Source organism: Sinocyclocheilus rhinocerous, unplaced genomic scaffold (genome assembly GCF_001515625.1).
Source record: "Sinocyclocheilus rhinocerous isolate Xijiao unplaced genomic scaffold, SAMN03320098_v1.1 scaffold1120, whole genome shotgun sequence".
Classification (NCBI taxonomy): Eukaryota; Metazoa; Chordata; class Actinopteri; order Cypriniformes; family Cyprinidae; genus Sinocyclocheilus; species Sinocyclocheilus rhinocerous.
In genome coordinates, this window is record NW_015666179.1 from 281,311 (window position 1) to 293,413 (window position 12,103).

The following is a 12,103-nucleotide window of genomic DNA, read 5'->3' on the forward strand; positions in this document are numbered from 1 at the left end:
TGTCACTGTAAATTATACAATGACTTTTTCTTTTTCACTTCCAAAAACCTTATTTTTAACAGTATTTTATTGTAAAATTATATTAAATGTAATTACATTTATTCACCGTTGTAATGTGGGGTTTTGTTTTGTTTCATGTTCATGTTTTCCATGTAAGCCACAGCCTGCTCACGTCACACCTGCTACTACAGGGTCTGCTCACGTCACGTCTGCCAAGCCAGAGCCTGCTCACATCATGCCGGTCACTCAAGTCAAGTCTCGGATTATTGTTTGGATGTTTGGATCACACTGTAAATAAACTGCACTTGGGTTCTTCACTACGCTCGCCTTCAGTGGACTGATGCGTTACAACCGTATATAGTATGGAAACTTACTGTTAACCAGTTAACAGGTTTTTACTGTAGCATTTTTACAGTATTTTACTGTTAAAATCCCAGTCATTTTTTACAGTGTAGGTTACCTTAGTATATGGGGTAAAAATTAATACTATATGTAACAGACGTTAAATATTACTGTAATATATTGTAAAAAATTATGTTCTTTTCAAATAAAGATAATATCATCACAGTTTACAAATACATGTACAATGTACAAATACAAATTGATACAATGTACAAGTATATAAAATATCAAACAGCAAAAACACAGTACTTCTACTGTAAAATATTATTAAACATACTTTTTAACAAAAAAGTGACCATATTTAATCTTGACAAACAGTACTAGGATGTAATGTTGGATTTAATTTATAAACAATATACTCTATAGTGAGTGCTCAGTGCTAATTATTATATATAATATCCATGGAAAATTATTCATAGCCAATGACCTCTCTTTATATTTCTTAAATTGCTGCTTTTTACTCAAGTTCATATTTCCATTCAGTGCATCAGTACATAGGAACTAGCCTGATAATCTTGTTTCAGAGGATTATGAGCTATTTCTGAAGATTTTGCTGTAGTGAGAGGCCCTACACTTTATCTTATTATTTGTTACTTGAATTATACTTTACATCAAAGCTACTGTAGCAGCAAGGGACTCTTAAAGTTCATAAATTTCCTCTTGAAGTTGCCAGGCTTGAACTCATGCCCTTATACATATTTATAGCCGATACCCATGTTTGGCCATAGTCACATCAAATGGCATTGTGGTTATGATGTTCAGCCTTGTAAGACATTTTGAATTATAACAGTTTTATTATTTTTAAAGTGACTGTTGCATATGATGGGAGTTTACATCATCTGTCAGTGGAAACATCAGTATGGATGATATAGAAGTCAAAATTATAAGGACCCAAATTATAAGGACCTTTGTTTTCCTATTGTTTTCATACTTGCTGAAGGTAATGACTGAAAAGTAGTTTGACCAATAGCGTGCAGGCATTGTACATAATCGATCAATCGTGGGGTATGAGAAGGTGGGATCTACAGAGAATGGTCAAAGCAATGCAAATATGTGTACATGTAATGAGGACTGTAGAGAGCATGTCAGTAGGAAAACACACCCAAAAAGTGGACATTTAAGGCAATTTAGAAATCAGAAATTGGGGGGGGGGAATCATTATCATCAACAAAATAAAAATAAAATAAAAAATAAAACAAAATAAACATATTTTACTATTTATTATTTCATAAAAATATTTTTGAAACTGTAAAAAAAAAAAACCCAACAACACTGAACATAGAAAATGCTATAGAGAAATGTAATCATTTCTATATTGTTATTATTTCTCTGTTGTATAATATAATATAATATAATATAATATAATAATTTGGTTATCTGCACCATGTCCCATTTCCACTATATATATTTTGTTCTGATATGCAATATTGCACAGCTCTCTATATAAAGTGATATACTTTAAAGCAATATACTGTATATCTTGGCTATGTAGCTGTTTATATCATCACAAAATGTAAACTATATAATTTAGTATAAAAGTTGGTTCTCTGCACCACGTCCCATTTCCACCATGTATATATTGTGTTCTGATATGCAATATTGCAACAGTATATTTATACTGTCAATATTTGTTGTAATAACTTGTGCCATTCTCCTGAACTGTTTTATGTTACATGTCTGCTTTAGGTGCAGTCTTACATGTTTGCACAATGGTTTATTTGAAAATTGCTCCATGTTTCCTCCTGTACAATGTAAATATATCGACTTTGACTTTGGCTTAGGTCTTCAAATGTTTAATGACTCAACTTGCCACATTATGGCTTTGTAGCTCCGTTAGTCGCTATGCTAGTACAAAGTTTGCTTTGCATCCGATCATTGATAAGACAAGTTAATGTTTAAACAGAGCACTATGATAATTCAAAGAACCCTGCAGAAGCCCTAAACACTGATTGTTATCTGAGCTCCAGAGATAAATGTTTGTGTTTTACAAGACTGTGCCTAAGACTTATCACTGAGATAAAGTTGTAGGGGATCAAAGGCTTACAGCATCTGATGTGGCCTGACATACTAAATGATCTGTTTTTATTGTTACTAAATATCGCATAGTAATACATTCGGATTTGAAAGTAAAGGGGAGGATGAAATGGAATGAAACTGATTAAGTGAATGAATCAGCAGCTGATTAAGAAGAGGAAAATGCTGTAATCAGTTCAGACACATGCACAACACAATGTTCCTCTGACATTAGTGACCTTGAGTAACTTGTGAGTTAGAGGTCATAACAAGTACTCCTCTTTCTGAAGGGTTATTGCTATTTAATATTAACATACTTTGTTTTGCTAGGTAACCCAAAAATCTTTCCATTTAGTTTTGCTGATGTAACTTAATGTATATAGGTTGATTCAGAGATGTTAAATAACCTTTTAATTAAGTCACAAATGTTATTTAACATCTGCGAATCAACCTATTTAATATGACTTACTACATTAGGTTGTTTATTAAATATTTTGGGGAAAAAAATAGGTTAACTTTTATGATTGTGTAAAAATGTTTCATTTGGTAACATCTAAATTAACTGGGTCATTTTAATGGTTAAATGAGGTAGAAATAGCTCCATAAGAGGTCAGAGATATATCCTTGTGGGTGGTGCAGTGGCTTAGTGGGTAGCACTGTGGCCTGGCAGTAAGAAGGTCCCTGGTTTGAGGCTATGAGACCTTTCTGGGTGGAGTTTGCATGTTTTTCAAGGGGTTCCTGAGGGTTCTCCGTTTTACCCCATAATTGCTTGATTGTCTATATTGCCACAAAATGTAAACTATATTATCGACCCAGCCATATATTTAAATTTAGAAATATAGTACATCTAACTTTATACACATACAGTACATACATAACTTCACGTAAACCAATATAGACTATATAGCAAATCTAGACTGTGTGAATGTTTATATTATCGCAAAACGTAAACTAGAGAGCTCTCACAAAAGCTATTGAGAACAAATTGTTTTATAAGTTTACAAGTTTCTAGGTGATATAAAGAATAAAGGATTCTGCACAAAATGTGACTTTTGGGGCTTGAATAATTTTGTACATGAATGTTTAGAGCCAATTTGATTTTTTTTTTTTCATTTATCATCAACTTTATTTTGTCAGAATCACTCAAATGTGTATTAATAAATTTTCTATAATAGAAATGCCTGTGCTAAATTGTTCTCATAACATTTTGTTCTCGGCAGCAAAATATCTTGCAAGTCAAGGGGTTGAATAATTTAATAATAATAATAATTATTATTATTAAGCAAAATTTCAAAATTTCAAAATCTGTTCCAATGAAGAGTCAAATGCATCTACATCTTGGATGGCCTGAGGGTGAGTTCATTTTAAGCAAATTTTCATTTTTGGGTGAACTTTGGCTAAACTACTTTAACATGACTACATATTAATCTGAATACATTCGACTGTAACCTACCAATGGAAATAATTCTTAAGAGTCAGATCAGCTAGAAATACTTGAGGTAACAAGTAACAACTAGCTGTATTCCCATTTTACAGTGTGTTTCATTAAAAATAGCTCATTTTCTCAGTCCAAATGTTATTTCCTGTGAAAGTTCCTCATTCCATCACACTGTTTAACACAATGAATGATAGATTGAAAATAAGCCCATTCTGTTTACATAAAAGTTTGGCCTTAAAGTGAGATTTCTCTTTAAAATAATCTAGCTCAGGGTCTACGGCACAGTCTGGGAGGAGGCTGGAAACATTCTCCTTAACAATACAAAAAAGTTCAATCCCTGACCGCAACTATCTGCTTATGGTGAAAATGATCACCCCTGGATCCGGACGCAGAACATCTGGACAACACATCCCAGAGAGCCTTTAAGACGGAGGGAGCATTGAGAAGTTCCACAGAGTTTGACTTCAGGATGAGCTCAGCACATGTTCTGCAGGCTCTGTGCCTGCTGATGGTTTTCTCCACAGCCAGCGCTCAGCATGGCTACATGCATGATACCGGTGAGGAGTGGGTGAATACCTGGCGCCAGGGCTTCAACTTTCAGTGTCCCCATGGTGAGGTCTTAGTGGCAATCAGGAGTTACTTCAGTGAGAAGGAAGGCTCGGACCGCCTGTGCGCTCAGCACGGCTACATGCATGATACCGGTGAGGAGTGGGTGAATACCTGGCGCCAGGGCTTCAACTTTCAGTGTCCCCATGGTGAGGTCTTAGTAGCAATCAGGAGTTACTTCAGTGAGAAAGAGGGCTCGGACCGCCTGTGGAACTTTGAGTGCCAGAGGACTCCCTATGACTGGGGAGAGCCCAACGAATGCTGGTGGGACGATATCAACAGAGCCGGGCTGGAATGGTATGTCTGTATGTATGCGGGTCACAGTGTGCTGTCAAACACAGGTTCACATAGTAATATGCCTTTTTTATATGTCTCGCTCGCTATAATACAAAACACATTTGCAAGTATGTTTTATATGATAACATTCACTGTTGCAGAAATGACCATGAAATGACACCCTGACGTTCCACTCAATATAATTATTTTTTTAAAGTGTGTTACATAGAGATACAGAGAGAGTATACAATATGGAATAAACAAAATATTTTCCTCATGTTTGCCAAACATTGCAAGAATGCATCTTTTCATAATTACTATTTTAGAACTTTGCAGTTTCAAGTGTCTAGTCAATACACATAAATGAATGAAAGATAAGGAATTTCTCATTTTTGGAGTTATTTGGAAATAGTTTTTGATACTACACAGCAAGCAACTCCACAAATGTGATACTTATATCCCTTGTGTTGCGTAAAATATGTATTTTGTATGATAACATTCAGTGTAGCAGAAAAGACCATGAAACGACACCCTGATCAATGTATATTATTTTAAAAAAGTGTTTAATATATATAGATACATAGAGACGGAAACAAACTGAATATTTTTGTCATTTGTTAATGAATTAATTTTTATTTTATAACTTTGCACAGTTGTCCGGTGAATACACATACATGAATGAAAGACAGATTTGGAATATCATTTTTTTGGACAGTTATATGGAAATGATTTTTGATGTTACACAGACATCCCTTGTGTTGCAAATATTTTTCTGACGAGCTTTCCTAAAAAAGGTTTGGTGTTTATATGCTGGGTTTACACTAACTAAAATGGAGAGCTCGCTTGCATGTATGATTAGACTCAGATGTGAATGTTTACGGAAAGCACTAGCTAATGCTAGCTTTCAGAGTTGAGTGCTTGCTTTGACAACATCATGATAGTTGGTTTGTCAAGGGGAAAACAATGAAAGTTTCTTAAATAGGACTAGAGAAACACAAGCAGATGCTTGGGCCAATCCAGATTTCATAAGTGTCATTTAATCTTTGCCTCAGGTCGGCTGTTCTCAGTAAGCCACAAGCCACAGAAGAGATATAATGGCAACACTTAAGTTTAAGGGCCTTGTTTACTGCCAAAATGAAACTTTAACAAGCCTCCACAAATGTACCTCAGACATGTTTGATTGCACATTTGTGAATCACTTCAGTTCTGTGACATCTTATTAAGAACAGCACTATGACGTTTCAAATTTAAGTTGTGTTATATGTTGTATTGAATGTTGTACTTTGGGCTTTGTTAAAAGGTTTCTTGTTGAAGCACTGCAAGGTTTGCAGTGTTCATTCCAATTACAGCACAACATCTTGGACCCATGAACGTAGGTCTGACATGTTATTATTTCTTCTTCTCTTCTAATGAACAGTCATGTGGTCCTGGTTACACGCTATCTCAGTTCCAGTTCCAATATCCGACACATTTCTGAGATGATCTATAGTTATTATAATAGATATGAATTTAATTATTTATTTATGTATTTCTGCATGCAACATAAAACCAGAATTAAAAAACTCTTCACACCCACCCACAAAAACTGGGGCATTAATAACACCACTGCTTACCACCTACTGATACTTGTCACAGCCAGATAAACCAATGACCAACTAATGTGGAAAATAGAGGCAAAAAAGTCAAAAACATATTAAAATGCATTTAAAAAAATACACAAACAGATCACTTAATGAGTGTGCAAAAATCTGTCCACTTAGTCAATCCAAGATTAATGAGTCACCCCAGTTTAAGAATGGTGTTCAACCAGGCTGCCAGCCAGTCTCTCCAGGAGATTCTGCAAAACAACTTTTAACCAAAGAGATATGAATGTTTTTTTAGCTGCTATCCAAAGTTTTAACAGAGTCTCTCTAGTTGCATTAAGAGCTAGTATACATTGTAATGATGTGAGTGCTACAGGCGCTATGTCCAAAATGGTCGTCTTCTAACCACATCTGCAGTGCTGGGAAGTTTTTATAGAAAGTAGAGGAAACTGAGGAAACAGTTAACAGAACTTAATAGAAGTTTTTTTTGTTTTGTTAAAAGGACTTCCAAAAAGTGCAAGGGTCAGTTTGGTTTGCTAATATATCTAAACAACAACAACAACAACATACGCATCTGAATCTGAATGCGAAATTGAATGTTGATGTGTCATTTATTAACTTCATAATAGATTAACACAAATGAGACGAAATTATTTCGTACACAGAATGCAGCCATTATTAAAATTCATTGTGATGATAAACAGTCATTTTTACATTCTTATTGTATAAACAGAACTGCACAATAAAGCTTCACAGCTCCGTAACATTCATACTGGAATAATTTAGAGGATATTGCAAATATAACAGTATCTCATTGCACATTCATTTCTGACTGTCAATTACAACTAATTCAATGAAATGTCTGCATGTACTATTCTCTCATTTTTGCCAGGTTTACACAGAGTCCCGAGGACTAACTTCTCAGACTGAAATCTGACCAATTAAAGACTTGAACTGCATTGAACAGTATAAGCTTTGTTGTTTTGAACACATTCAGGATTAAACTTTTCCTGGAATAACAAGCTCATTCTATACTCACAGTGCTGCAGTGTCAGGACACTCTATGAATGGATATTTTGATAATTAATTGCTGCTGCCTTGATATAAAAACATAAAGTTCAAACTGAAGGTAAACACCAGTGGCTACAATAAATAAAAGCATACTGTGCACTGGTTTAAACTTTATACTGGCTGCTTTCTTTGTCATGCTCAACATTGACATGATCACTCAGGACTACTAAGGCACTATTTTTTTGCAAAGCTGCTTTGGAACAATAAGTATTATGAAAAGAGCTATTCATCCAAAACCGACTTTCGTGTTCGACAATGAAATAGTCTTTCCTGCATCTAGACTCTGGTTGTCCACAGGAACGTGAATGTTTTGCCCAGAATGGTCTGACATGAAAAATTATTCATAGCCCTCTCATGATTTTCCCCTCTACAATAACCGTAATGTCTTAAAGTGAGATGATTGCCTTCTTTCCTTCCTCCATTTTTTCTAATGATGTGATGTGTGTTGTAACACCACAAATGTCACTGTAACTTTCTGTGATTTTTTATTTGGCTCAGGCTCTTCATATCATGCTTTGAAAGACATATCTTCCTGCAAGACCCTTAAGATAACTTACAATCTGTGTGATTCTCATGACAAAAGTGACCTTATTTTACTAATTCTCCAGCTTGTTAGAACAGGAAATGTCTGGTTGCTGCGATCAGTCTCTGAGGGCATAAGCAACAGCGCCAAGGGCCATTCAGTGCTCCATGAAGGTTTCTCCACCCACTCCAGCAGCATTGGGGGAGTTTTTCCAGTGGGTTAATTGGACTCAGTATAGTTTTCCCTGATCTACTGCCCACTCTGTAAGATTTCTTTAGAGCCAGTGCCAATGACCTCAGTCCCTGTCTGCTGCGCACTGCTAGAGCTTTGTGAGGGAATACTGTCTGTCAGTCTTACTGCATGCTGGGAACTTACAATTAAGAAATCATCTTATGATCTTTAGATCAGTTTCACAATTTGTGGACTGATTTAAAATATTAAAAAATGACCAAAAATTTATTCTTAAAGGTGCTGTATGTAAGTTTTTGACTCTACTAAAGCATAAAAATACCATAATATGTTTGCAGATATTTAAGAAACATGCTAAGTTAACATACTTGTTTATCTGAAAAACAATGCTACAGTCAGTTATTCTCCTTTGAAAATGTGCGTTCCGGGCCGGAATGTGGGTCTCTGTTTTGGTTTGTGAAACCCGCCCACTGCCAGTTTACTCAATTGTATTTCGGCACCCGGGTTGCCAGTTGGCGGAAAACACAGCGTATTTAATTTCATTCATCGTCAAGCGCGCTAGTTCCTGTTAGTGTCGTCAATCTGGCAACCTGCCTGTGCGTCAAGTCTGAGGAGGAGGGGCCTGGTGAAAAAAATCCTCTCCAATATTTTGAATTTGGACTGCAATACCTAGTTCAACCACTCGGTGTCAATCCTACATACAGCACCTTTAATATAGATAACATATATATTTTTATTCTTTTCAGTAAGTTTTAGCTACTTATATTTCTTCATATAGTTTTTGGTCACACTTTAGTTTGGGGACCAATTTTTACTATTAACTAACTTTTGCCTCAATAAATTCCCTTATTTGCTGCTTATTAATAGTTAGGTAGTTGTTAAGTTTAGGTATGGGGTAGGATTAAGGGATCTGAAATATGATCATGCAGAAAAAGGCATTAATATGTGAGTTATAAGTAGCCTACTAATAAACATGTTTTTTTTTTTGTTTTTTTTAAATGGGTCACACTTTATTTTAAGGTCTAATTCTCGCTATTAACAGACCATTAACTATAACTTTTGCCTCAATAAACTCCTAATTTGCTGTTTATTAATAGTTAGTATGGTAGTTGTTAAGTTTAGGTATTGGGTAGGATTAGGGATGTATAATATGGTCATGCAGAATATGTGCTTTATAATTACTAATAAACAGGCAATATGTTAATAATAGGCATGCTAATACGCATCTAGTTAATAGTGAGAATTGGTCCCTATACTAAAGTGTTATCAAAAATGCATTTTCCCAAAATCCAAAATTTATTTTCTTGCCCCCTGACGTACATTTTTATAAATATTTTGGCATTTCATGGTTTAATCAAAATATATTTTCAATTTGAAAAATATGTTTCCTTAAACTGTGCTGTTTACCAAATATATTTATAATATAATTTATAATATAAATATATATATGCCATATCGAACATATGTGCCTTTTACATTTAGACATTCACCTTGTTGGAGAATCAGTTGTTTACCCACCTATATCAATGGTTGTCTTTTAAGAGGATCTTACTTCCTTTTTCCCTCTTCACATTATAAGAACAGTGTCTCTGATTTGCACTACGTCATAGATGACATTCCACTGGGAGAAGGCCCTGGCCTACTTCCTATTGGTGGAATAGTTGCCCATAGCATTAGTGTTGCTATGACAAAAGTCTGGCATTGCTGGTGGCCTGGGAGCAGTGCAGAACTCATGATTGTGTCTCTGTTGTGTGATGACAACAGTTTGTATGGGCCATAAACAAGCAGAAACCCTAAATAAACCTGTATTTACAGAAAACCTTAAAAACGACTCCCCGTCCCACAGCCACCTCAGAGTTGACATTTGCTGGCTTAAGAAAAACTTATATTAAAAACAACTTCTCAGTCTTATAATTATTGACTAGTTAAAGCAATTTAGAATTATTGCAATGACGTGTAAAAACTTGTTTTGCAAACTAGCCATGACGGGTAAACTTGTTCCTGCTGTAACAAACATTTGACTATTTATGGTCAAAAGTCAAAGTTTATCATACCTGCAGAAGCTTAATTACATGGGTTAAATATGCTAAAACTATTGTGGGTTATGCATATATGACAGTTAGTTCCAGTCCTTAAATCTGATTGGACGAGTGGCATACCAAGAGTGTTGATACAGGAACCCAATAGCACTGGGATGTTCACTGTATCACTCCATGCATTCCTTCAGCTTACATCGTTTCACCAACAGAACCAGCAAGGGACTGTCTTTATGAGTGAGTCATTGAACGATGTTCGTTCAATCTTGCTGATTCATGCAGGTATAAAACAAGTGATTTATCTTTATGAATGAGTAATTGAAACATTCACATAACCAATTAATTCAACAATACTGATTCATTCAGTAATGAAACAAGTGAATTGTCTTTATGAAAGAGACGATGAAACATTCACTTAAAGGGATAGTTCACCCAAAAATGAAAACGTTTAAAAAAAAAATAAACGTTATAAGCTGGGACGCCACTCTCTCGTGAATGCGCGGACGACAGTTAGCGGAAGCTAGAGATTACAGTTTATAAAGTTTTAAATATGGATATTTTTCTTACACAAACGCATTGCTTTGCTTGAGAAGGCCTTTGTTAAGCCCCCGGAGCCGTGTGGACCTCTTTTATAACTGATGGGTGCAATTTTTTGGACTTCAAATTTTGGGCAAGCATCCACTCCCATTATAAAGCATGGATTATCCTGGACAATATTTAATATAACTCCGATTGTATTTATCTGAAAGAAGAATGTCATATACACCTAGGATGGCTTGAGGGTGAGTAAATCATGGGGTAATTTTCATTTTTGGGTGAACTATCCCTTTAACCAATTCATTCAACAATGCTGATTTATTCAGGAACGAAACAATTGAACTTTCTTTATGAGCGAGTCATTGAATCATTCACTTCACACTGAATCATTCATTCACTTCACAATCTTTTTGTTTAACAATGCTGATTCTTTCTGGAACCAAACCAGTCAAATGTCTATATGAATGAGTCATTGAATCATTCACTCAACCGATTATTCAAAAACAATGATTCAAACAGAAAGCAAAATCCCACTACAATCTGTTGCACAGGGACTACTGTGGCTTTGTTTGGAACTATTGTCATTAGCAAAGCAAAAACAGACAAAATAACGTGTGTCTAAAATCGAAGTTACTCAATATTAACTTTTTATTTAACTGCTGTTCAATAGCAATATCTCACCCACCGCTATTTTTCTGAATATCTGTGGTCAAATGACACCGATATTTGGTAACAACCTGTGAAAAATCAAAAAGATTAATTTCATCTTCATCTTCATTTAAAGCCCTGCAATGGCAAAATGGAACTAATGGCGCCAGACAAAAAGGACAGACCTAATGCTGTTCATGAATGTTTGTCAAGCACACGTTCCTCTTGCAGTTTTAGTCAGCCCTTCAGTATAAACAGATCTTCATTTAAAGCCCTGCAATGGCAAAATGGAACTAATGGCGCCAGACAAAAAGGACAGACCTAATGCTGTGTTCATGAATGTTTGTCAAGCACACGTTCCTCTTGCAGTTTTAGTCAGCCCTTCAGTATAAACAGGAAGATGCACACAAAGAAAGGTCAATAGCTAAAGTCAGGCACACCTCACACAACCATATGCAACCCAGTCTCATAAAAATACGTACCTCTGCGTACATTTATGCAACACCGTTTTTACGTACCTTACTGCACGTTTCGCCGCAGTTTCAAAGAGAAATGTCCACTGATTGGCGCTAAAACACGGGTTCAATACGTCAACCTACATGCTAACACTCAAAAGCATCAGTTTTCAAATCTCCCAGCATATTAAAAATGTTTTGAAGTCACAACATAATACTCTTCAAGTAATTGTGCGAAAATTACGCTTTATTAATCGAAACTCTGTAAATCATACTCCGTGTGAAAATAATTTAAAAGGTGTCGGAGTTTTACTGCCTCTAGTGTT

At 35.4% G+C, this 12,103-nt stretch overlaps 1 protein-coding gene across 2 annotated transcripts in view; it reads left to right on the forward strand.

Moving 5' to 3' along the window:
- Positions 1-4,192: 4,192 nt before the first annotated feature.
- The window catches only part of LOC107732012 (dermatopontin-like), an 11,174-nt gene continuing 3,263 nt past the window's right edge, over positions 4,193-12,103 (forward strand). Inside the window, exons 1-2 of one of the 2 annotated variants that reach the window (XM_016543237.1) lie at positions 4,193-4,469; positions 4,614-4,756. In XM_016543237.1, the coding sequence (XP_016398723.1) occupies positions 4,323-4,469; positions 4,614-4,756 (290 nt within the window). In that variant the 5' untranslated portion in view covers positions 4,193-4,322. Of the gene's footprint in view, positions 4,470-4,541; positions 4,757-12,103 lie in introns of both variants that reach the window. The other variant, XM_016543238.1, reaches the window with a different exon arrangement.